General features: G+C 40.9%; 2 protein-coding genes across 4 annotated transcripts in view; one reads left to right on the forward strand and one right to left on the reverse strand.

Moving 5' to 3' along the window:
* LOC142218517 (complement factor H-like) overlaps positions 1-10,805 on the forward strand; it is a 32,974-nt gene extending 22,169 nt beyond the window's left edge. For all 3 annotated transcript variants that reach the window (XM_075287282.1, XM_075287283.1, XM_075287284.1), the window contains 7 exons: positions 1,147-1,332; positions 1,756-1,947; positions 2,721-2,912; positions 3,895-3,939; positions 5,319-5,498; positions 7,974-8,214; positions 9,447-10,805. In XM_075287282.1, the coding sequence (XP_075143383.1) occupies positions 1,147-1,332; positions 1,756-1,947; positions 2,721-2,912; positions 3,895-3,939; positions 5,319-5,498; positions 7,974-8,212 (1,034 nt within the window). In that variant the 3' untranslated portion in view covers positions 8,213-8,214; positions 9,447-10,805. The remainder of the gene's footprint in view (positions 1-1,146; positions 1,333-1,755; positions 1,948-2,720; positions 2,913-3,894; positions 3,940-5,318; positions 5,499-7,973; positions 8,215-9,446) is intronic.
* A 60-nt stretch (positions 10,806-10,865) lies between these two features.
* On the reverse strand, positions 10,866-27,364 carry LOC142218518 (coagulation factor XIII B chain-like). Its single transcript, XM_075287285.1, has 8 exons — positions 27,190-27,364; positions 24,345-24,521; positions 23,537-23,695; positions 22,995-23,180; positions 20,079-20,264; positions 15,350-15,550; positions 12,220-12,411; positions 10,866-11,062 (listed from the first exon to the last, which is right to left on the reverse strand). Coding segments are annotated over exons 1-8 (1,188 nt in total). The 5' UTR covers positions 27,275-27,364; the 3' UTR covers positions 10,866-11,060.
* Between the last annotated feature and the right edge of the window lie 481 nt (positions 27,365-27,845).

Raw genomic sequence — 27,845 nt, forward strand, 5'->3', positions numbered from 1 at the left:
AGCCAAACAGTGTAAAGTTAAACTAAATGTTACTCCCAGACTTCCTTACAAGTCCCTCTCTGGGAGATATAACTGTAGAAATCCTCTGTGACTTAGTCCTTTTACCAGACAGGTAGATAGTTCACCAGTATTGCAGCCTGGGGTGATGATTATACCTAACTAACTAACTACAGGCTTTTTACTCAGTCCCAGCAATATGGTGCAAAACTTGCAGTGTGGTGCGTGTACGCTTACTTCTGTTGGGTACCTTTTAGTCTCTGTTAGCATCAGGGTGAAGAGGAGCTCCTCGGACAGCATGCGGTCTCACTGGCAGTCTCACTTCTCAGCCAAGTCTCTGACAGTAATCTTCTCCTTAGGATGGTGTCTGGACAGACTCTGAAAGTCTCAAATCCTCAGCTATTCTTGCTGTGGCTTCTCCCTCCAAGGACCCTCTCTGCACAGTGATGTCTCCACAGCTCTCTCTTCTCCTCTAGAGTCCAGCACACTCTGACTCAAAATGGCTCCTAGAACCTTCCTACAACCATCAGGGTTTCCACATCAATCTTCCAGGGGCATGCAGCCTTTTTCCTTTTACTTGTTATCTTGCAACAGCGACCTCTTGTGGTCAAACAACAAAATGTCAGGTTATGAAAACACCAACTCAATTACACATTGCACATTCACTACACAGGGGCTGTTTCACCCTCTTACAGTAATAGTGACACTGTCTCATAGCTTCCAACTGTCCTGCATTTAGCGGGATTTTCCTGTTTTTAAGCTCCTGTCCCTCTGTCCCGCACAGCTCACTGTGTCCCGCTCTGGCCCTGAAGTGTTGTGTTTATTAATAAACTTTCCCCCGATCTCCATCAGCTCTTATAACAGTTACAAGGTTGTAGCTGCGGGTGGTGATCGGGGGAAGCTTGTACTACTGTGATCAAAAGGACTTGTGTGTCGTCACACGGTCACATGACTAGATAGGCATGTTTTAGTATTGCAGTATGTGCAGCAAGGAAGAGATGAAGAGATGTGTGTAGTTTAAGGTACTGAGAGAGGGAAGGATGTGAGATGCAGATTGGTGTGTGTGTGTGTGTGTGTGTGTATGTGTGTTGTGGGATTCAGGTGCACAAAAATAATCATGTTATTATGCTGTTTCTAATTTCATTACAGCTCGCCTATGTCCGCCAGTGACTGATGACAGTTTAACAGTTGTGTCTTCTGTGTCTAATGATGAATTTTCTATGGGCCATGTGATAACCTTGAAATGCAAAAATCCAAGAAATACCCTTATAGGGCCATCAGAGATTCATTGTACTTCAAAAGGAGAATGGAATATGAAACCTCCAACTTGTAAAGGTGATGTAATGGGAGACAAGATGGGAGGCGCTATAACTGTGTATATGCAGATGAGTCTCAGCAAGGATTGGCCTGACACCCCACTTTATAGAAGTGAACCAGATTTAAAATATAATTTAGATTAATGGAGGTCTGACGCTCTGATCCCTGTAGGGTGCCAAGAGGCAGAATATCACCAGTCTAATACAAATTAAAGGGATATGTGAAAGTAAATTGAGCCATATTTATAGGATGTATATGCCAGTTTTTCAGATATGACATGTGTCACTTTATGTGTGATAACTTTGAAATGCTTAAACTTTACCAGGTGATTTTGAGAATGTTTTTTCATGACAGATTTTACTTCATGGTTAGGTAAATTTGGGTCATTATGTGAATTTGTAACTAACATATTGAAATTATTTTTTATGTATTTTGGCACAGAGTCGTGCACTGTACAGGAGAATGAGCTGAGAAGAAACAATATCCAACTAATGTATAACAGAGCGCTGCATTATGGAGACAATGAGGATGTCCAGTTTGAATGTGTTTCTGGATATACAATATCAGATCCATCAAAGCTAATGATACGATGTAACAGAGGTGTACTGGAATATCCAACCTGCCACAAGACAGGTAACAGCAGATAATGTAAGCTGTGATGAATGAGATATACAGGTCATAATGTACAGTCCTATGAAAAAGTTTGGGCACCCCTATTAATCTTAATCATTTTTAGTTCTAAATATTTTGGTATTTGCAACAGCCATTTCAGTTTGATATATCTAATAACTGATGGACACAGTAATATTTCAGGATTGAAATGAGGTTTATTGTACTAACAGAAAATGTGCAATATGCATTAAACCAAAATTTGACCGGTGCAAAAATATGGGCACTCAACAGAAAAGTGACATTAATATTTAGTAGATCCTCCTTTTGCAAAGATAACAGCCTCTAGTCGCTTCCTGTAGCTTTTAATCAGTTCCTGGATCCTGGATGAAGGTATTTTGGACAAACAATTCAAGTTCAGTTAAGTTAGATGGTCGCCGAGCATGGACAGCCCGCTTCAAATCATCCCACAGATGTTCAATGATATTCAGGTCTGGGGACTGGAATGGCCATTCCAGAACATTGTAATTGTTCCTCTGCATGAATGCCTGAGGATTTGGAGCAGTGTTTTGGATCATTGTCTTGCTGAAATATCCATCCCCGGCGTAACCATCTCCAAACACACATTTGCATAACCACTTTAAAAAAGCAATGGGAGGCTTAAAAATTATGAAATATTAACACAAGTATTGCTTCAAAACAGTTTATACCACTAAACTGTGCTAACCCCCATGATAGACACTGCCTGCTTACAGAGTATGGTGATTATTAAGTTATATTTATGTATTTTGCCACAGGGTTATGCACTGTACAGGAGAATGTAATGAGAAAAAGAAATATCCAACTAAAGTATTATGGAGCGCTGCATTATGGAGACAATGAGGATGTCCAGTTTGAATGTGTTTCTGGATATACAATATCCGATCCATCAAAGCTAATGATACGATGTAACAGAGGTGTACTGGAATATCCAACCTGCTCCAAGACAGGTAACATCCACAGGTCATAATGTAATTTGTGTGACTGCTGACAACTTAAATCCAACTTCTCCCAAAAGCCCTGAAGGATCAGACAGAACAGCAGAATAGAATTACCTTTACAGGAACTAAAAAATATCAGATCCATCAAAGCTAATGATACAGTGTAGCTACAGAATTTCGGAATATTCAATCTGCCATAAGATCGGTAACAACAGATCATTTTAACTGCAATGAATGTTCTACAGGAATAGAAACACACATCTATTAACACAGTTGGCCTAATGTTCATACATACCGTTTATATGGTATAGATTGGAATAAACAAGTATTTAAAACCGAGCATCCCCAAGTATGTTCCAAATTTATTTGTGTTAAGCCATGACCTTAAACCCACCCAATTGTGCCCATATGCCCTTTGACCCAAGTCATTCCTTTTCTTCCCCCAGACAGTAATAGTACCCTTCTTGGGGTAACACAGTATACTCACCCACACAGTATAATGGCCCATTTGCTGTACTTACACAGTTAATGATTAAGATTAATAGGAATGCCCAAACTTTTTCATAGGACTGTAAATGGGCACCAATTTTTCATACAACTTAGTCTCATTTCATAGAGCATCTAATTCTAGACCAAAATTTAATTATTAGCAGAAGAAAAGCTAGGACGTCATCCATGAAGGCTTGTATAGTCATAGGACAGACTGCCCAGCTACACCCTGAACATATTTCAACTTTTCATGGAATTTCAGTTACCTTTTAAATAAGGAATTCAAAGACCTTCTGATTTTTGCTGAAGTTTTTTTCAATAGGGTGTCTTTTATATTGATATATTGTTTCATATGTTCATCCAAGTGGACTGTTATTGTAGCAACTGTATTAGGTTTTTTCCCAAACTCCAAGTATTTAGGTGTTACTCTACTCTCATGACCTGTGGGTTATAGAATGAGGACTGAAGAATTGTGATTTTTTTTTTGTTGTTGTGATTTTAGGGTCCTTGAAGCAGCAGCACTTTGGTGTAAAAGCTCATCCGTCAGGTACGCGTAGCCTAAACAATAGACTTGCAAGAAAACAGTGTTACAATATTTACATTAATAAAGCGTGGTAGTTGTTGTATTATGACCAAAGACATTTATAGTATATCTATATGATGTGCCTAATAAGTGGGGGTCCAAGAGCTCCTGTGACCCTTTCTTGGATGACAAGATAGCTGGCTGGCATTGTCTGAAAATAAAATGAAAAGGTGGGAAGAGCTGCTTGCACACTGTTGAGTTTTGGAAACAGTTGTGCAAGTGGTTTATCAGACACTTATGGCACACCCTCTGGGTAGGCCATAAATGTATGAGCCCAGGATACTCCTTTAGGCTAAGGGTAAGTTCACACAGAGTTTTTTGGTCATGATTTTGAGGCCTCAAAATCCTGGCCAAAAAGACAGCTCCCATTGAAATCAATGGGAGCCGCTCAGGAGTTTTTTCCGGGAGCCGGTTTATTCCCGTATGAATTTATCCTAAGGCCCAATGTTGTGGAAACGCTTCTTTTTTTGTTGTTGCAGATTTTGCTGCAGTTTTTTGAGCCAAAGTGAAGAGTGGCTGCAATGGGAAATATAAAGGAGGCTCTTATACTTCTCCCAGCTATTAGATCCACTATTGACTTTGGCTCAAAAAAACTTTAATAAAAGCGAAATCTGCAACAAAAAAGCAGCTTTTCTGCATCATGGGGCCTTAGTCTAAAGCTTTATTTCCAAAGCATATTTTACGGTGTGAATGTTATTTTATTGCAAAGACCACATATACAATCTAACTGCATTTATGATTTTTTTTCTAGTTGTGAACCTGTCCTTAGGTTTTACTATGTTTACTCATAATGGGGTCAATTTATCACGCCATCTGTGCCAGTTTTCTGGTGTACATGGGTGGTAATGTGGAGTAAGGGTAAGTTCACACGTTGTAAAGTTGAGTGTGATCTGGCACGTATACAGCGTGTCAGAGTTTGCATGCCGTAAAAGATCCCATTGATTTCAATGGGATTTAGGAGCATATACGCCGCGTTATTTTGTGCCCGTGATTTTGCGGCCGCAAAATCATGGGCGCAAAATAACGTGGCGTATACGCTCCTAACTCCCATTGAAATGAATGGGAGCATTTTGAGCGCGTCATCTGCCGGCACGTGTATACGTGCCAGATCACGCTCAACGTTACATTGTGTGAACTTACCCTAACACATAACGTTCTCCACTTTGTGCAAATGTGGGCGACATACTTATTATAACTCTAGTGTGTTATACAGGAACTACATCCCAGTTCCTGCCTTGAGCCAGCTGGGACCTTTTTCTTAACATCAGACTATAAAACGCCAGTCTTAATAAATTCCCCCCGTGTATTACAAAATGTTAATATCATTTTAAAATTTCTTTTAGTAAAAGCATCTTGTGGCAGGCCCCCAGAGACACCTCATGGAGATTTCGTAACAGAAATGAAAGCGTCTTACCCGTCAGGATCATCGGTGACATACAAGTGTCCACAATTGTTTAAACATTTGGGATCTCTAAAAATAAAATGTCAAAATGGAAAGTGGACTCAGCCACCAGTTTGTCTTGGTACGTGCATATGTGATTATTGTTAGTTTGTTGCTTATAGAAATAAACATTTAAAAGTAGTTTAGTTAAATGCCTAATAGCGAATAGTATTCGAAACTCTAAGTTTCTAATACCTCGCTCCCATAGGAATGAATGGAAGCGGCCAAACACCAAGGGGTTAAGTGCCGTCCGCACCGACGGCTCCATTCATTACTATGGAGCGAGGTATTCGAAACTAGAGTTTCGAATACCATTCGCTCATCTCTACTAATAATGTCATAATTTAGTTATTTAAAGGGATACTCCAGCTAAAAGCTAAAAATTGCTTCACTCTACCCTCAGTTATATAAATAGATCCATTGGGTCATTATATGGGTGACTCCTCTATCCCAGTCATAAAAAATCAGGGCTTATTTAAGTAATATTAGGTACATTAAGACCGTACAAAGGTGCACATACTTCACCTCTATCACTTTCCAACTAGGCACACAACCACAAAATTGTCTCCCAAATAACAAGCCTGTAACTTATTAGTCATCAAAACTGAGCTCATTTTTCTATACAACCATTGCTTATACAATATAACCAGAATGTGTGTGTTAAAAAACAAAAAATACATGGGCAAGCACCTTTCCCCCCAAAAAAGAGTAATTTTTGGAGTTTTTTAAATGTTAAAATGCATAAAAGTGTCATTTTCACTTTTACATAACTTCAGCTGTACATTTCGTAGACAGAGAGCACATATAGAAATGGGTTTCTAGGAGCCCTAAGAGTGTTCTATACAATGTTATAATCAAATTTAAGCTGTGGTTTGTACTGAAATGGTTCGACCCAAAATAAATCTTGGGACCGAACAACCCTAATGAAAATGTATCTTGAAAGGTTCATCCATCTCTAGTACATACAATTGACCTTAACCCATTAACTGCCATTTTTTTAAATTTCAATAATATGGGAACTGCACCGTGAAAATGACCTCGTGTGCACAAGGCAATGCATGCACATGATCAGTTTAGGTTTCCTATAACGGACAACATCCTGCTTGAGCACGTGCATGTCCTGTTTCCATACCTCAATGACTGATGGCGTTCGTAGGCGGGTTAAAGTACCTGATCCCCAATTGGGGATTGTTGCAGTTAATGGGTTAAAAATTGGCACATCCTTATTGAAAAACTTCAGTTCTGGGGAATAAGAAAGTACAGAAAATGGGGAAATCTTAGGGTGGACAAAAGAAAGGCTAAGGAGTCAAATGAGGAAAAATGAGGTTTGTAAAAGTAAGACGGACAAAGAGGGAGAAACTCTTCTATACTAGTATGTGATGTTACACCAATTTGTATGAGGAATTATTATTCATATTATAACAGTGGTGCTATATAAGACTGGCAGCCAAGCTGATTACATATATCTAGGTTATTCAACTGCTTGTTATTGGCAGCAGATTGTTGGACCTACTGGTCACTAAGGTTAAGTTCAAAGGGTTTTTCGGATCGGAGGCTGCCTCAGGTTCTGATCCAAAAACCGGAAAGCTGCGACTGTAAGCAGGTGCACTGCACCAGCATCCAGCCACGCACTCTGCTCCGGATTAGGTCCAATGAATGGGCCTAGTCCAGAGGAGGGAGTGTCTTCAGGACGAATCGCGGGGCGACTCCTGAAGAATGAGCACCTCGCTTCTTTTTTCCAGGAGCTGGAAGAAACAGCTCCCAGGAAAAAGACCTGTGCGGCTCCCATTGAATAGGAGCCATCTTTTAGGTCAGGGTTTTGAGGTGGATACAGCCTCAAAACCCTGACCAAAGAACCCCGTGTGAACTTACCCTTAGGGTATAGTCTAAGTCCTCACCCTTTAACTGCCATATGGGGGATCAGCACAGGAAGACAAACAGGTCTCTACCTCTTGGAATGGTCATAGTGTTTATAATGGTGGTGCATGGACTACAGTTCTCCAGGGGATCTGGTAAAAGGAGAGTGAGAATGCAGTTCAAGGTCTGGGATGGAAGTACAGGTATTATGGTCAGCAAGAAGCTAGGTAAGCAATAAGTAATCAGAGTTGTGTTGCAGCTCTCTGGACATGAAGTCAGGAACACAAGTTGGGGCCAAGGCATTAAGGAAATTCGTTGTACTATTATGGCAGAAGTCTTCTGCCTGCTCAGACATTGAGCGAGTGACTTCCAGAGCAGGTGTTAACTATAACGTACAGCTAACACCTGCTCTAGACCCTAGATCTAAGGGTATAATCTATAACTGTCCCCTTCCCTCAACATTTTCTGGGGTGCCAATATCCACTAATGGCAGCCTGAGGTCTGATCAGTGACTGTGGGTTTTCCTGAGCACATTCCTTGCTGATCCTGCACATAAAAGAGGTGACAACATAGGCTGGTAGTCTGTATGTGCTGCAATATACGTGTATTGCAGTACATGATACTGAACCAGCAATCAGAACATCACTGATTCAAGCCCCCTAATGTTATTTTTGTAACCAAAATTTTCTCCATGTCTTAGAGCCTTGTACTACAAGTGAGAAAAACATGACCGAAAATCATATTACACTGTTATGGAGACAAATCCGAGAAGAGAACTGTAACAGAAATTATAAACAAAGGGAATACGCAACAAAATGTTATGTCAGACATGGTGATAAAATTCGTTTTGCATGTCTTCATGGATATAAAATATCTAATCCCAAAGACTTACAAGTACGGTGCGACAAAGGAATTCTTCTATATCCCACATGCTCCTAAAGGTAAGTGCAATCTTATAGGAGAAGGTGACAGGCGGAGTACTGGAATCTCACTATATCTCCTCCAGATTTTTTACTTACCGTATATTGGTCCAATGTGGGTCTTGAGTAGGCCTCAGCTTCAGATGTGTCCTTGGCTCATTACTGGGCCAGAAAAAGGCAGCAGATCCTACTCTCCAGTGCAGATCCAGGGTGTGAAAGGAAGTGTATTGGTCTGTCCTGTAACCCTGAGTCCGGTGAGACAAAGTTGTGCATGTTTTTGTTCATGTGGTTGGTAGTAAGCCACACCTATAGTTAGGTTAACGTTTCCGTTTAGTTAATCGCTCCGACGAGCAGGTTTTTATTTGTTTTAACCTGAAGTTAAGGGTGTATTTTGTTCTGCTCATTTTGTGCCTGAAGTCAAGGTTTATTTATTTTCCTGTTTTTTTTTTTTTCTAAATGAACCGGTTTTCTGCATATTTTGTGTCCCTGTCTTTGACTGTTTGGGTTCGCACCACTGCTTCTACCGAGCTACCTTCCCCACACTTATTACAATGTAACGTATTTCAGTTATATAAAAAAATTCCGGTTCTAATCTGCCTCTAAGTTCCGTATATATATGCTATTTGATAAAAAATATATTGGACATCCAACTTTATTCTATTTGAGTTTGGTTATTTCAGCTATGCCCTCAAAAACTGGTACATAGAATTGCACACAAAGCCATGTGACCTTCCTAGACAGACTTTGGTAACAGTATGGGTCAAGTTCAGTGATTTTAAACAAGGCACTTAAAGAGGACCTTTCATGGATTTGGGCACATGCGGTGTTATATACCGCTGGAAAGCCGACAGTGCGCTGAATTCAGTGCACTGTCGGCTTTCCCGATCTGTGCCCCGGGTGAAGCGCTAGCGGTGCCGGTACCGTAGCTCTTTGCAGTCAGAAGAGCATTCCTGACACTCTGTCAGAGGAACGTCCTTCTGCACAGCAGCACCTATAGCGCTGTGTGAGCGGAGAGGAACGCCTCCTTCCTCTCCTCACAGTACTTGTCCATAAACAGCAAAAATACAACAATTCAGATCTTTTGATTGATTTTTTTTTTTTTTTTTTTGTTTATAGACCCCCATCATTGTCTTGAACTCCAGGGGATCTGATCACTAACACAACACATTACAACTTATTATAAAATAGCACTGCCTCTATTACAGTTGTTATTAATATTGATAATGTCTATAATTTCCTATTTTATCTTTCAGAATCTAAGCACTTTGCACTTGAGCATTTGGAATATTAAATTAATTAATATATGAAGAAATTATATGATGATATTGTTATTGCTTAATGAAGAAATCTGCTGTGGAAACAACTAAAACTGATAGTAAAAAATTATTAATACACACTTCAGGATCACTGCTCTATGTACCTTATCTATTTCATGATAAATACATAAATACAGTCTTCATTTTTGTGTTTTACTTTTATATTTTTGCTAAATAAGTGAAAAATTACAGCCAGACTTCTCTAGTTTTTAGTACAGGACTAATATAACTTTCTAATAGCATACGATTCTGTGTTTATCTTGTATAACTGCTGGCCTCCATATGTCATTCTTGGGTAGATTTGGTTCAAGATGAATCTATGAAATAATCATTCAATGATAAACCTAGAGCATCCTGTATGTCTTTGAAGAGGACCTTTCATGTCCTCACAGATCAGTGGTATTATATACCGCTAGAAAGCTCAACAGTGTGATAATTCAGTTGGTGTTCAAGGTATGTCATGTATCCACCTTGGCAGTAGTGAAGCCCCGTTACTCTAGCATGTCTTCACCTTGACAAAAATGTATCCACGTTAACATATCAATAAAGTTCGGCCATATTGTTTTTGTGGCTTATACCATTTTGTGAATCAGGCAAAATGGCGTTGCAAGATCCTAGTATGTTCGAGCTTTGTGCTCTAATATCCACTGAGGAACTAGCATGATGATCAGTTGCATTCGTTTTTTTGGCCACAGTTGCAGCAGTTGGCAAGTCTCACACCAAAGTTTCGATCAAAGCTGTGTGTGTCGTCATTTATCTTTGGGCTAAAAATCTCTCGTAATGTGAAGTATGTCAATGTCATAAATGGCCGGCCGAACTTTTACTTCAGCATTATTGATAGGTGCCTACTGTTTATTATATAGAACAATAATGCATGTTGGCAAGGTGGAGACATGCAAGAGTAACAGGGCTTCACTTTTGCCAAGATGGAGACATGCTAGAGTAATACCAGAGTTCAATTGGAAGCCCTCCCACAATAGGCAAGAAATGAAGCCACAGGGTGTCCTGCAAATATCGCTGAAAGGTGTACCTAGTATTCCTACTAGGGGTGACCAAATGTTATATTCAATGACTTCACTGATCATAACACCAGAATCTGGGGTAATATGTTACACCACAGCAAAGGCAGGATTGAAGTGATCACACCAAGGTCCCCATACTTCATCACTATACAAAATACAGTTCCAGTCTGTAGCAGTCCAGGCTTCTCGTTCATGACACCACTGCGAGCGAAAGAGACGGTGACTTACTGTTAATAGTAGAACATGTAATGTGTAGAAACCAAGGGAACTAATATAGAATCACATTTTTTATATAGCTTTTAATTCCAATTATGAGAAATTTTACATTCCATGATTAATATTATTATGTTATATCATATTAAAAGCAAGCATTCAAATAGTTAAATAATGTTTCTTTAGCTTTTCTTGAGTTCTCGCCATTAATAAAACAAAATACATGAATCCTGTAGGTATTCTAATGGAAACTTCTTACATTTGATCAGGAGACATGTCTTCTGCAGGACTTATCCTCCTTATTTGGTTTTGTTGATCCTGTAAAGTAGAATTATGTTTACAGAAAATGGAAGATTTATCATACTGAGAAGACTACATAATAATGTGGAGCTTTTTCCCATTAGTCTACATAAGGCTTTGGTACTCCATTTCATTTCTAGCACTATTACACTGTTTTATTGGATACATTATTTACTTTTTTTGACCTATTAGCCAAGATATCACAAATTCGTCAGGAATCATGGCGTGTCACTGTAACATCTCTGCCTATTCGGGTCTCTGCACCACACCAGTCTTCTGCCCTTGTTGCCTCTGTCCATTAAGTGGTTAAATTTTGTCTTGCCCTGTGATTGACAGCCGGCCTTCCTGTCAGGTTCAGGGCAGGTTCTTCCTCCCCTATTTAGTCTTGGCTCTCATTCACACCAGTGCTTGCTATTGCCTTGTGCGTACTTGCTTTTTGCTGTCATTATCCTTGCTTGCATTCTATCCTTGACCTCTAGCTTTCCATTCTGACTATTCTTTGGACTCTGATTTGGCACGGCATCGCTCGACTGTTTACTGATCCTTGGCTAGCTGACCTCCCTTTGTTGTTGTCCGTCTTGTCTGCGTTTTGTGTTTCACATATACAGGAAGGGACTGTCTTCGTGGTTGCCACCTATTATGTAGGATAGGGCCTGGCAATAGGAAGGGACAGTTGGGGGTTTCAGCTTAGGGCTCACTGTCTCTTGTGTCCCGCCCCAGGGTTTTCAACAGCTACTGGGGAATTGCTGTCCTAGCAATTCCCTAACAGTCAAAAAATCCAAAATAAAGAATTATTTAGTCCACGTGCAGTGGACATGCTGCGAGATCCAAAACCATTACGGCTTTGGAAATCGCAGCATGTCAATTGTACCTATGAAATCACCGGTGGTTTCCCCTATAGGTATAATGGAAGTAGAAAGTCTGCAAAGGAAATCTCTGCGGACCAACCAGGAAAAGCGCTGCGGGTAAAAACCACAATGCATCACTACTGTGGTTTTTCCTGAAGCACTTTTTTGCTGCAGCCTGCTACATGGGGCCTTAGTCTTAATAAACCTCGCCTCACCATTCGCCTCAACAAAATGTTCAGGCTGTTTAGTGTTGGTCTTACACACTATATTCAGTCTTCACAATGCACAAAGTTAATGATATAATTTGATGTTCTTATGTCTACTTACATATTTTATGGCAAAGAGGATAGATGATGTCTTCTTTAACACATAGTCCAGTTGTCTCAGTTACTGTGGCATATCCTTCTTTGCACATGAAGTCAATGATCTCTCCATTCTCAAAAAATACTTTATAATCATATTTTGAATGAAGTTCCAAGAAGTTTTCATCTAATTTTTCTTGGTTTATCCGACAAGGCTCTACAACACATATGTATATTTTGTGGCTACATCATTATTATTTGGTGACAGCGATTGAGTAATACTGTATTAAAATACATGTACCTTTGAAATTCATATATTAAAGACCTTTGCCCATGTAGAAGTAGTAGCTCTAATATTATGTCATCACCTTAGATATATAACACTTCATTCTTTGCGGTCATGTCAAAGTTTTATCCTGAAATCTGAAATCTCAGGAAAAAAACCTGGCAGAAATGTTTTGCACCGATGAGTAATCTATGTGGCCACTCAAGCCAGTTATGAGGGCAGCATGCATCTCAATGTATTCACAGATACTACGTGGTTCAGAGGTGATTGCATTCCAAAATCTTGGAACGCTTGCTCTACTCTCATTTGGTTCACTATTTTTCTGCTGACTTTCTTCTTGACCCCTTACAATCTGGCTTCCACGCTCTACACCACTGAAACAGCCCTCGCAAAAGTCTCCAAGGATCTCCTGACAGCTAAATCTAATGGTGGCCATTCTCTTATTATGCTTCTGGATCCCTCAACAGCATTTGGCATTGCTGACCATCAACTCCTCCTCACTATGCTCCGATCTGTCGGCCTCATGAACACCACACTCTCTTGGTTCTCCTCTTATCTCTCAGACTGCACTTTTAGAGTATCATTTGCCGGCTCTATGTCTTACCTCTTCAGTCCTAGGCACCCTGTTCTTCTCTCTCTACACAGCCTACAGCGATGCCTCCAGTCTGTGGCAGTCACTACAATGTCTGCCTATTCAATACAGAATACAATATAAACTTATCACACTCATCCACAAGGCTCTGTCTGTTGCCCAACCTGTGTTCTCTAATCACTGAATGATCTAAGACTACCATCCTCTATCATCAGAACCTCCTACTCTCGTATACAAGACTTCTCCCGAGTTGCACCACTTCTCTGGAATGCTCTATCCCGGACAATCAGATTAACTCCCAATTTCTACAGTTTCAAGCGCAAACTAAAGACGCATCTTTTCAGACAGGCCTATCACAAATACTAATCTAAACCCTTCCACAGTTAGAACCCAAAATGAACACTCCTTTGTTTACGCCCTCACATTACCTTACAGGATATGATGCCATATCGGACTATGACTATATATGTCCAGGCACCAGCTGGATTAAAGGACACTGACTGGTGACAGCTCATACAGCTTTATTCATGTGTAATGAAAGTAACCTCTATCACAAAAACATCCGATGCCACCCCTGCTACCTCTTGTGTCACCCCCTCTATCTCATAGATTGCAAGCTGTTGCGAGGAGGGCCCTCAGTCCCATTGTGTGAATTGACTATTTCTCTGTAATGTCTCACTTTATCTGTACTTGAACCCTATAGTTTGTAAAGTGCTGAGGAATATGTTGGCGCTATATAAATAATATGTATTATTATTATAGTATCTTGGTTATTTTTCTAATGGGTCATCACAACCAATATTCCTAGTGGTCTAAAATCAGTAAGAGGGTTAATCTCTACAATTCATGGTGATTTCTAATAAAATCTACAAAATTACAAATCCTTTGGTTTTTTCATTTACACAGCCTTTGAATTGCATGATAAAATTCTGTGTGCATCTACTATACCACAAAGCATAATGTACTAAAAAAAAGACTAAGAAATTTGCCCCTGGTGGTCTCTCTTTTCCAAACCGTAAGGTAACCAGTATGAACAATAATTGCAATGCAATCCAAAATTTGGACCACTAAAATATGGACACATTAACCACAGCGATACTGTTTGTGCTCATACATTTCCATGTTGTCTATGTGACATGGCTACAGTCCTGTACATAAGACCCTCCTGAATTTTTATGGTTTAATAAATACAGTAAATTCCCCATGTACTAACAATTCTAAAACATATCTTCGTAAAACTCTGCACTACATGGTTAATGTATAAATAAAGAGTGACTAAACTTTCCAACAACTTTTAATATTCTGGCAGTATTTGTATCATTAATAAAATTTGAAATATACTTTATTAACAATTTTTGGATCCTTTCTGTGAAATCCTACATTTCTTTATTCCTTCCCTTTATACTCTATTGAGAGCTGCACCCTGCTTCCCTCTATGTCCAATGCACGGGCTTGGGTTTAATACAGGGGAAATAAGGGTGCTCCGTTAACAAAGGAGTTGTATGATATCTTTCATAGATATAGATTTAACATATAACATTCTGTCTCTTGGCAGCCACCACTTTAAAGGGGCTCTATCATTTGGAAATCATCATTTTAGACCATTCCCCAAGCCATGAGGGGGGGGAGCCCCCGAGTAGCCTTTTTAAAGGCTATTCAGGAATATCACTAACTAAAATGATGATTTCCAAATGATAGAGCCCTTTAAGGACAGTAGTAATTTACTACCAGCTGTTACACAGCAATAAGTATGCAGGAAACTCTTAAGCTCCTCCTAGTGGAGGCTTCTGGGATCCAAACTTATTCATTTCAAACACTGTATCAGACAATGGAACGCCTACTGTTAGAAAGGTAACTGGCTATATATATCTTGAAAACACACGGCCCTAACCCATCTCGTAGCCATGGTGAAAGGAGAGATGGCCCCACATTTGCAGGTCTCTTCAATCACTTGTATTGGAGTCCCAAAAAAAAGAACAAGGGCATCAGCTCAGCTATTTTCAGAACTCTCATACAGAAGATTGGACAGATTCCCACGTGCGCACCGCTCCCTTCACTGTGGCAATGAGACAAGAGGCCTCCAACAATCTGACATCAATAATAACCTAGAAAGCCCCTTTAACTACAGACTGTAAACTCCAATAGAGAGGCACGTTATTGCACAATGACCGAGTAGGGTTCTACCCCGTCACACAAAATACATATAAACTTGGACTTCCAGAAAATACATGATAATAGAATAACATAATTCTCGACCGTAAACATCTGTATACTTACTTTCCTCTGTACATTTTGGATAGATCATATCTCCATTTATACATTCCACTGTCATAGTTGGGGATGCAGGATAATAGTTGAATTTACAGCGAGTAAAAATTCTATCACCGTTGTTGTAGGCTTTATCCATGGATGCGCTCTTTGGCAATACTAAATTATTTTGTGCAATTTTTTCTATGGACAGTTGGCACGAGGCAGCATCTGAAAAAATGAACAGAAATAAACTCATGGTGCTCAGCGGTCTCTGTGTATATGTGCAAATGTTATTATGATGAAACAGTAATATGGTCAGAAGCCCCAAACTTTACAATGACAAAAGCTGTGAATTATTGGGCACGGCCTGAATTCCACTTTATTGACCCCTAGATATCAAAATGTAACTGAGCAAGAATCACTATTTATAAAACTTAACTTTTTATCAAATAGTGAATTAAAAAGAGCCCAATATAATGTACAAAAGTGTGATTTAATATAATATCACATGAAATAAATAATGGAACCATCTGGTATAAGCAGGTATTCAAACGTCGGGTTAGTAGGGATGGGCAGGATCTAGCCTTAGTCATCACTCTATGACCCATCATTACTTCCTGCCCTGCCAAGGGCAGCCCTAGGTCACCCTAATTCCAATGATGGTTCTACCAATACATTTCGTACATTTATTAAGGGTACTCCTCAGGAGATCTGAAGGCAAGAAGAAATGTCAAGACAAGAAGTATTCACCACCCACTGTGGGAAACATCCATACAACCAAATCATGGCATTATTAAAAATTCTATTACTTACTCAGTGGAGTATAAAACACTATAATCAGAGTGACTGCTATGGCTATTTGGCTCAATCCTGTTCTAGAGGGGAGCGATGTGTCCTCACAGTGGTGAGAGACTATTGACCACAGTGTGATCCATGTGCTGCCTTTTCTAGGACTTAAAGAGGACCTTTCATCAGATTGGGCACAGGCAGTTCTATATACTGCTAGAAAGCCGACAGTGCGCTGAATTCAGCGCACAGTCGGCTTTCCAGATCTGTGCCTCGGTAAAGAGCTAGCAGTGCCGGTACCATAGCTCTTTACAGTCAGAAGGGTGTTCCTGACAGTCAGTCAGGTACGTCCTTCTCCACAGCAACACCTATCGCGCTGTACAGTGTGAGCGGGGAGGAACGCCCCCCACCTCCTGATAATACTTGTCTATGGACGAGCACTGTGAGCAGAGGGAGGGGGCGTTCCTCCCCGCTCACACTGTACAGCGCGATAGGCACTACTGTGGACAAGGACGTCCCTGACTGACTGTCAGTAACGCCCTTCTGACTGTAAAGCGCTACGGTACCGGGACCGATAGCGCTTTACCCAGGGCACAGATCGGGAAAGCCGATAGTGCGCTGAATTCAGCGCACTGTTAGCTTTCCAGCAGTATATGGAACTGCCTGTGTCCAATCTTTGGACATAAACTTTTTTTATGTTCTCTTACCTTTCCTGGACCTCCGATCATTATACTCAGGGATCTGAAAAGACCCCCGAGTATAATAGTGTTTGTGGGGCCCGTGGTGTCACTTACCGATCCCGGCCCCTGCCAGAATCGGTAAGTAAATAGGGCCCGTTTCCGGCTGGAGTAAATCCCGCCAGTAACAGGAAAAAAAAATGCAGCGGTAGCGGCTGTCACCGGGCCCCTAATGTCCGGGCCCTGTGGCAGCCGCTACCCCTGCTACCCCAGTAGTTACACCACTGGATATAAGTATTTGATCCCTCGCTGATTTTGCAAATTTTCCCACTGACAAAGACATGAGCAGTCTATAATTTTAAGGGTAGGTTAATTTTAACAGTGATAGAGAGAATGTCAAAAATAAAATCCAGAAAATCACATTGTATAAATTTTAAAAAATGTATTTGCTTTTTGCAGAGAAAACTAAGTATTTGATCCCTTTGGCAAACAAAACTTTAATACTTGGTGTCAAGACCCTTGTTGGCGTGCACAGCAGTCAGACGTGTTTTGTAGTTGATGATGAGGTTTGCGCACATGTCAGGAGGAATTTTGGTCCACTCCTCTTTGCAGATCATCTCTGAATCATTAAGATTTTGAGTCTGTCGCTTGGGAACTCGGAACTTCAGCTTCCTCCATACATTTTCTATGGAATTAAGTTCTGGAGACTGGGTAGGCCATTCCATGATCTTAATGTGCTTCTTTTTGAGCCACTCCTGTGTTGCCTTGGTTGTATGTTTTGGGTCATTGTCCTGCTGGAAGACCCAGCAACCACCCATTTTTAATGTCCTGGCGGAGGGAAGGAGGATTTTACAGTACATGGCTCCATCCATTCTCCCATTGATGCGGTGAAGTAGTCCTGTGTCCTTAGCAGAAAAACACTCCCCAAAACATAATGTTTCCACCTCCATGCTGGACAGTGGGGATGGTGTTCTTTGGGTCATAGGCAGCATTTCTCTTCCTCCAAACACAGCGAGTTGAGTTAATTCCAGTGTGCAAATTAACCTCCCCTTAAAATTATAGACTGCTCGTGTCTTTGTCAGTGGGCAAACTTACAAAATCAGCAAGGGATCAACTACTTATTTCCTTCACTGTATTTGGTTCTAGCTCACTCTTACAAGTGGAATAGATTCCCTATGCACACTATACTAACCGTACTTCTTGGAACATCTCTTAAAGCGCATCTCCAGTTATAAACAACTTTGAATAAATGAATAGTACAGGTGAAAATAAGAAACTTTGCAATATTATCATAGAAATATGTTTTATTCTCCAATTTTCAGGCAGTTATTTCCTACATATTAGTCTACGGAGGGGGGGGGGGAGTAGAAAAGACAACCTATATAATTGCTGCTCCTACACCTTGCTACTCTCTACACTTTTAACACTGATAGTCTCCACCCTCTCATTTATGAAAAGTTACCTATAAATGAAGGTACACTCTAATTATATGGAGTCCCTCCAGTTATGATCACTGGTTTCTGTTACATTAGTGCCATCTAGTGACAACAATTAATATTACAGTTCTAATTACTACACATTATAGGCTTTGGGAGCATTATATTACTGAAATTCATGTATATTTGACAAAAAAAAAAAATTGGACTGTTTGCCTTGTGCGACGTTATATATCATGATGCCGTTCATTATCAAATCCATCAGACTACCTTTCTACTCGGTCTACAGTCTCTCTCTCCTCTCCTGAATGCACTTCTAGGTCAATTTATGCTTCAGTAGTTGTAATTTGTATTATAAATTTGCTTAGGCCCAGTTCACAAATGTGTTCGCTATTCTGTTTGGGGAGACCACTTGGAGACCCCCCGAACGGAATACCAAACGCATTAAAAAGCGGTTAGCTAACAAACCTCATGGACTCCGCACACAGCATTCGGACAGAAAAGCGCTGCTTACAGTACTTTTCTCTCTACATGATTCAGGCTGACAACCAAGGGACCCCATTATGGTCTATGGGGTCCATGTGGTTTCTTTTTTTTCTGTTCCTGTCAGTATGTCTTTGGAATGTGGGAGGAAACTCATGCAAACACATACAAACTCCTTGTAGATGTTGCCTTTGACAGGATTCAAACCCAGGACTCCAACACTGCCAAACTGCAGTGCTAATCACTGAGCCGCCATGCTGCCTAGCTTACTGTTTTTTTATGCATATAGATTTCTGTTCGAGCGGTCCCCATGTTGACTCCCCGAATGGGATACCAATTGAGGATGTGAACAAGGCCTTAGGATAACATTCAGGAGTGGTCAGATGAGGACAAGCTGTCAAACAGCCATTTTGGTCCTATTCTGACACGGCTTCCCCCGTTAAAATCAGGACCAAAATACGCGGTCCCGTGCCCCGTGTGAACTAGCCCTAAAATTTCACCCTGTTTCAACTGCATAATTACCTTCCTGAGTCGTTCCTGCTCTAACATCCGGACCCTTCCAACTTGCATCACACCAGTACAGAGCAGGGAGGACCCTTCTCCACCTGGAAGCGTCCCGGGGAAAACTACTACCACCACCATCAGGTAGTGATGCAGGAACCGCGTCATTGGTGGCCGGGCTATGAGCAGAGCTGGGGAAAGTGATCGTTTGCTCGGCCTAGCTGGTGGCACCTCATCAGCCACTGCTACTCCCACCCTTCAGTTCCCTCCATTTGGGCTGCGGCACTAGGACCCAAGGTTTCCCAGCAGAACATTGGATAGAGCATCACTCTGCCTTTGGCTGGTCTTTTATTTACAGTGCATCCTGGTGACACCTTTTTTAATAGATACACTTCCATCCGTCTACATGATGTGAAAGGAAACATGACTCCTGAGACCAGCCATTTTAGATGCTCATCGTTGGCATTTCCAGCATGGTCATGCTTATGGGCAATAAAGCCTCATGCACAAACACCGTTCTATTATAACCAGTGTTAACTTTTTCTATAATTTTTGCTACCATAGCTGTTATGTTAGAACAAACCAAACAGGAGTCTTTGCTTCCCATGCATATAAGTGAGCCTTGGACACATACAACCATGTCTTTGGTTCAATGTCTTTTGACAACTTTTGGCAGATCTAACTGCTGCATGCCAAGAACACCACATAAGTACTTGGCCGATCCATTGTCTTGAGATAATCCATATTCATAACTTCACTTATCATTGGTTTTAATGTTATGGCTAAATGATCTATATCTATTGGCATCCAGTCCATTTATATTAGCATAATTAGTAATTACAAAATGTAAATATCTTAACGTAACATACTAACCGCTAGTACAAGCTGGAGGCAAAGACCACTTTCCATTGATGCAGGTGATATCTTGCTGTCCAATCATTTTCAAACCTTTGTTACACTTATACGTTGCAATGCTACCACTGTTATATTTTGGCTTTGTGGTCACCAAATCCAGTGTCCCGGACGATATAGAGGGAGGTTCATCACATTCCTGTAAACCTGGAGTCAAACAAATGAAAACAGCAACATTTATTTATACTTCAATTTTAACCCTTTCCCGACTTCCACCATACCATTACAGCAGATCTCAGGTCTTTAAACCCTTAACCCTTTAGATTCCTCAGTGAAACGTGATCAAGGCATCTATTTACCGGATGCACATGCATTTCCATATTTGTCATGATTTACATCCTCCAAAACAAGATCCAAAGGTGGCAATCTGTTCTGTTCTACTATGACAGCCAGGAGCCTATTAACTCCTTAATGACCAAAGGATGTAATAGTATGTCCTAGGCCATATGGGGTTGTATGGAGAGGGCTCAGGGGAGATGATGGTAAATAATAAACACTTATACTCCCCTCACTTCTCCTGGGCATCCTCGCTCCATCTGTTTTTTTTCTGGAGGACCCTCATCGGTCCTCTTCTGCCTGCAATAGTGGCCATATGCCCTAGAGGTCACCACTGAGACATATGACATCAGTCACCAGCTGGAAGAGCTCTGAAGAGGATGCTGGGGACCATTGGAAACTCAAGAGAGAAATGACTGTAAGTATTTGTTCTTTTTAACCTCTTCCCAACATCCACCCTAATAGGAGAGGAGAGGCCGCCAATGCCGACGTGTCTCTGCTGATCAAGGCGCCATTTTTCCAGGGATTGCTGGCCTGTTGCTATGACAGTCGGGAGCCTATTGAACGCTCCAAAGCTTGTCTGCCATACATTGATTAACTTGCTGCTTCATGTCTGTCATACAAATGCTGATATTTTGCAATGCATTAGTATTGTAATGAATTGCATTAGTGATCAGACCCCCTGGGGTTATAACCTTAGGGAGTCGAATAAATGCAATAAAAATTTAAAAAAAAGTAAAAAAGCAAAGCAAAAAGAACTAAAAGTTTTAATCTCTCCCTTTAGCTAGAATACATATAAAAGTTACAAACTAATGTGAACCACATAGACATTAGGTATCTCTGTTTCCAAAAATGCCTGCTTTACAAACTTATAAAAATACTAGCATCTGCCCGCGACTTTGTCTGCGGGTTGGAGTTGGCGCTGAGCCGCTGATATTTCGGCATTCGCCATTGGTTATGATCCGCCGTGTGCTGCCACGTCCACTCCTGTGCGCCCCTGTCCCATTTGCTCCTCACCTGTCCCCGCAGGCTTTTTACCTACCGGCTACTCCTGGCTCCCCAAGTCATTCTCGTCCCCCGCGCTCATGCCCCTTCACGCCCCGGTGCCCCAGGCCGCCCTCTCTCTCCCATGTTCCCAGCCACACCCCCACGGCACCCCCTGCACCCCCATCCTCTCCGTGCCCAACTCCCCCCCCCCCCCCGCAGCACTCCAGACCCCCTCTCCATTGGCGCGTGGAACGCGATCAACCTCCCCACCCCCCCTTTTTCTGCAGACCTCCCTTCCTATGGCCCCCACCTGTTGGGCACCCCCCCCCCCAAAAAAAAACAAAACGCCTGTTTAGCCCTCTTAGCAAAATCCCCTAACTCCCCTGCCGGAACATGCACTGTCCCGCTGCCGAATGACAGTGCATGTCATAGCTAAGCTGGAGGGTTGGGAAGGCGCAAGACCAGTAAGCTGAGTGCGACGTAGGGGACTGTCGCGGGCTGCCGAGGATTTCCGGCGCTGCGGCCTAGGCTACAGCCGCAAAGTGGTGGTGTCCCAGAAGATGTTGTGTACGTTGGTAATGTGCGCATGCGCCTGAAAATACAGTGTAGTTGCTGTGGCAGGCCGGGTGGTGTTTTTGGATCCCGATTATGCTGGTGTTCGGCAAAAATGCTGGGTCCGGAGCATGGAAGAGGTAGGCTGCTGGAGTAACCTTAAAGTGAGTGGGGAAGTGTGAAAGTATATGTAAATGTTATTGCCTGGGATTAGGGGCTAGCCCGGAGGCGGCAATAGGGAGTTTGTGGCTTGCTATGCTAAGAAGTGTGTGGGATTGCAGACCTGCTGCTATGAGTTCTGGTTTTTGGCGGGCCCCTGCCAAGAACGTACGTCCGTGATTGTTCCGAAAAGTAGCCTTTCAATCCTGCCTATGAACTATGTTTTGGAAAATTTCACGCGAATTGGTTGAGCGTGATTGAGGAACAAACATCCAAACACACAAACCCACAAACATACAAACTTTCACCTTTATAATATTAGTAGGATTTTTCCTATACAGTGAACAAAAAAATCTAAAGTGCTGAACCGCCGTTTTTTTCACTGTTTTGAAAAATGATAGACATTCCCCAAAATAGCATAAGTAAAAAGTAAACCTTTTCAGACCCCAGAGTATAATGATCAGAGAGCCAGGGGAGGTGAGACAACATAAAAACAGTTACTTACCTCTCCTGAGCTCCAGGCAGGCTTAGGGCCTGTTTGGTGACGTCACAGATGTCGTGCAGGCCAGGCTGGCGTCATTATGCGTCACGATGCTGGCCTTGGTCAGGTACTGGCAGGTGATGGGCTCATATGCCTTCAGTTATATGAGCACATCTATTAATAGATGGCTGGATCCATTGTACCTAACAAGTCCTCTTACCTCTTGTGTCTCCCTATTTCCTCATAGATTATAAGCTGTCATGGGCAGGGCCCTCATTCCTATTGTTTGATATGTTAATTTATTTGTTACATTGTAATGTCAAATACTTTCTCTTCATGTACCCCCTGATTTGTAAAGTGCTGTGGAATATGTTGGCACTAAATAAAGTTTTTATCATACAGTATATAATTTCAGAACTTACGAAGACATTGAGGTGGTGATGTCCATTGTCCATTTTTACAAGTTATAGATTGGGAGCCATGAAGCTGAAAACCAGGTTTGCACTTTATAATTTCTTTATCTCCACTGAAATAGTCACTTTTGAGCTTAATGACCTGAATATTCATTGGCTGTGGAGGAGGTGAACACTTGGGTCTGTCACCGGGGTCTGTAACAGAACACAATGTTACTCTATTCTAGACACATGATGACTAGAGATGAGTGAGTACTGTTCGGATCAGCCGATCCGAACAGCACGCTCCATAGAAATGAATGGATGCACCTGGTACTTCCGCTTTGACGTCAGCCGGCCGCTTAACCCCTCGCGTGCCGGCTACGTCCATTCATTTCTATGCGAGCGTGCTGTTCGGATCGGCTGATCCGAACAGTACTCGCTCATCTCTATGACACATCGAATCTATGTTAGTGTTAATCTAGACACATGTTTCATCTCATACCATTAAAGAGAGAAGCATGTCGACATGTGATATAACTCTACAAATATGTATGATATATGATATTTACCTTGACACGTAGGTAATGGTGGATCCCACCCATAGTAGTAACACTGGCTGATTTCTGATCCTTTCAGTGTAAACCCATCCTTACATGAAAACTTTGACACTGGGCCACTGGAGTCAACTAAATTTAGTTTATCTTTTAGTTGGACAGAGCAGGCGATACCTTCAAAAAGTTAAAAAAAAGTTACAAAAACCATTGACATGTAAATTTCACTTTCAAATCTCCCATTAATGTGTGTTGTTGGGGTTAATTTATTAAGTCCAAGGTTTTATATGCTAAGCTACATTCACACGGCAGTGATTAATGGCTATGTATGACACCCGACATCAAATGGCAGCATAAAATTTAATGTCAGTGAATGGGGCCATTCACATGACCGTTATTTTGACCATTGTCCGAATATAGGTCATTTCCTATTTTTGTCCATTTTTACGGATCATACTCTATAATGTATGGGAGATCCGTGAAAATGGGTGCCCCTTGGGTGCAGCACAGTCGTAAAGGACTTCCATTTTTCATCTCAGTTGTCTGAATGTAGCCTTAATCTATCACCCACTACCTTAAATGCACTACAATTATAAATAGGCACACTCCCCTAAATAATTATGGTGCCTGTCATGTGTCTATGATAATATATGTCTTCAAGTTCATTTATAGATGGATAGAAACAGTGGGTTCCAGTGGCAACATCTTTAAATCAGTCTCCATATTGACCACTGGGATGCAGTACCGAGTTCCACTTCGTAAAGATATAGAAAATATTACATCATAATATTATATTTATCTGTATTATCTGGTTTATGAACAGTACCAGAACACTTAGGTACACGTGACCATCCAGAAGAAAGGCATTGTACGATTTCCACAATATTCCTCTCTGCAGTCATGTAGCCTTCATCACAATGATATTGCATCCATTCTCCAACTTCAAACAGAATTTTATTTGGTACATGGTGTCCTTTTTCGAGAACAGGTGCTTTGCAGGTACCTACGATTGACACCATAGCATTACTTTTTATGTGTAAAGAATTGTACATCTAAACCTATAAACCAGTTCTATATTAATAGATCTGTAATACAGTCAAGGAGTAAGTTTCAAGAAATGTATTTCCACACTTATCCATCTTTTACTCCGAGAAACTGGACAGGGGATGGAAACCTGGCAGTCAGTTTTCAAACCCATTCAAGTGAATGGGTTTGAAAAGTGAGCGCCTGTGAGCGTTTTGTACCTGTCTGCAGCAAAACCGTTTTTTTTAACTGGACAAAAAGTCCTGCATGTCCGACTTTGTGTCCAGGTTAACAAAAAAGTGTTGTTGGCCCTTTTGCCTTCACTCTGTGGTCCAGCTCACCCCAAACCATCTCGATTGGGTTCAGGTCTGGTGACTGTGGAGGCCAGATCATCTGGTGTAGAACCCCATCACGCTCCTTCTTGGTCAAATAGCCCTTATACAGCTTGGAGGTGTTTGGGGTCATTGTCCTGTTGAAAAATAAATGATGGTCCAACTAAACGCAAACAAGATGGAATAGCATGCCGCTGCAAGATGCTGTGGTAGCCATGCTGGTTCAGTATGCCTTCAATTTTGAATAAATCCCCAACAGTGTCACCAGAAAAGCACCCCCACACCATCGCACCTCCTCCTCCATGCTTCACTGGTGGGAACCAGGCATGTACAGTCCATCCGTTCACCTTTTTTTTGTGTCCAAACTTTTGGTCTGTACTGTATATTTGGGGTTTATTATAAAAAAAATTATTATTTCGGATATATGTCACAATATAAGACTGAGCAGTCAGTGGGACAACCTGATACCAGGCCCAAGAACACACTGCCCTCATAGGTGGGACATAAATGAATGCACTTTATGGTATGTTAGGAAGACTGGAAGGCAATAATATCTGTGTAATGAAGTCATGGCTAGGTCTTTCCTCACCCAGCTTCGTGTCATTGCACAGAAACACCATACCCTGCCAAAGGCGGAAAAGATTATTAGAATCCAAATGAGTAATGGCAGTATGTTAACTCATGAACTGATGAAAAACATGTTTATGAGCGACTTTCTACTTTCTGTTTCACTTCTGTGGAAATTGGAATCCTTTAAAGGAAAGGAAACTGTATCTGTGGTGAGAATACATTGTACATTGCTACATATCTTGGAATGTGTTAGCCCACTCAAAGATCTGGCTGTTTTCACGCTGCACTTTGTGGTAGCCCTTAGCTATATGTTTCAAGAAAGATCAGGGCCCCATTCACCCCATAGGCCAAAACAGTGCCATATGGATGATCTTTTTTTGTGCTTTATACAGTAGTGAAGTCTACTGCTCTATTCCATACAATAGAAGACTGTATATCACGCAGTATACTTCGGGTTTTTTTTTAATATACTATTAGCAAAGGAAGCCACTATATATATATACCTATGAATTAAGAAAAGCAGTAAAAAGATCCAGCATACTGATGACTCCAGGATCAAATAAAACTTAACTTTTATTCCATATTCACAACTTGACAAAAATTTCCAAAATCATGAAAAATAAACAAAATGTTATGATATACAGGAGGGAATTAGTTAGGGAAATGAATCCCTTCTGTATATCATGAAATTTTGTTCAGTTAAAATGAACATGTTTAATTAAAAAATGAGTTTTCCCAATGAGACACTCCCTTTTGAAGACATTAGAAAGTTGAATATCTTTCAACCGTATCATGATAAAGCATCATTTGGATGATTATGCATCAAGAATGCATTTTTTTGCAAAAAAAAACCATGCATTTTTAATATAAAAAATTATAGAAATCTTATAAAAACATATAATAGAATACATAGAATGTAGTAAGGTAAAAGAATGTTGACTTGATGATTCTAGAATTCTAGAGTTACACAATTTTGGTTGTCTTCTTAGGGCGGGTTAACACCTGTGCCCGATTTCCGTTTTACAGGTTTCCGTTTCCTGCCCGAGAAACTGGACAGGAGACGGAAACCGGCGGTCAGTTGTCAAACCCATTCATTTGAACGGGCAGACACTGACTGCCGAGTTTCCAAATTCTGCCAACAGAAAATAGAAACCTGCAATATGGAGATCGAGCGCTGGTGTGAACCCGCCCTTAATAGTATTTAGAATTCTGAAGAGCATGTGTATACAAAAGTACAAAATAAACTCTTGTAAATATATATATATATATATATATATATATATATATTTTCAATTTTTTTTTTTCAGGGAAACCGAGTCTGCAACGCATCGTGGGGCCCTAGCCTGAAAGTGACATCAGGCAGATTTATTCCATGGCATACAGTGACACAGAGAACAAACCATCTACTCAACCATATCCCTAGTCTTTACCAGGCACTGACTAAACAAAGATCAGTCCCTGACCACTTGGACTAGGCTAAGCTTATCTCGGATCATTCTAACAGAACCACAATGTATATAGCAAGACTTGCATGGAATATTAGTATTTTGTCCTCTCTCCTCCGCAGGCTGAGAAAGTTGTCTAAGTAATAAACACCTTTCTTCAGGCTGGATTTACACTGTGCTTTTTGCTCTGTTTTTATTGCAGTAATGCCTAGTATATTTTACTATGTGTATAATAAATATGATTGCTTTAATGCATTATTCTATTAATTTTCTTATGAGCTATAAGTAAAATGAGATTTACCTTTCTTATTTTCATGTGTAGAAGATGTTCCGTGGCACAGTAAAATAGCAGAACTAAGGAGGATGAAATGCTCCAAGGAGATCATTCTGCTTCTACAACAAGGGTGGAGCTAGTAATACGGTTTTGGAAGATGTGACAGTCTCCTTTCCTGTTTGATATTTCCTGCTCTGATATAGTACACCATTAATAAAACAAACTGCCTTCTGTCTCTGCTGCACTTTCACTGGTAGAAATACATGCAGGAAAGTAATGAGTTGCGCAAAGTTGGATTCTTTGCTTTGCTTTAGTTAACCAGAGACATCCTGTTGAATCCCTATCAGCACTATTAGCACAGAGAAGGGATCTGGTTGAATACGTGTGGATATAGCCATGCAGGAATAGATAAGATATTATTTCTAGCAATATCCAATGAAGAATAGAAAGGGCAGCACTCAGCATACACATTAAACTTTATTCCATGGTGCAGGCATAAAACAGGGATCAGCAAAAGCGCCTACAATGGCGGATCTTTTTTTTATTGGATATTGCAGTTTGTCTCGGATCTGAAAACCAAATCCATTTACAAAGAAATGGTGATCCATAGAGGAATGGTCATTGCAATGTGTTTGCTGCAGAATTGGAGAGAGGCCGGCTAGTTGTAGAAGAAGCAGTATATT

Source organism: Leptodactylus fuscus, chromosome 9, assembly GCF_031893055.1.
Source record: "Leptodactylus fuscus isolate aLepFus1 chromosome 9, aLepFus1.hap2, whole genome shotgun sequence".
Lineage (NCBI taxonomy): Eukaryota > Metazoa > Chordata > Amphibia > Anura > Leptodactylidae > Leptodactylus > Leptodactylus fuscus.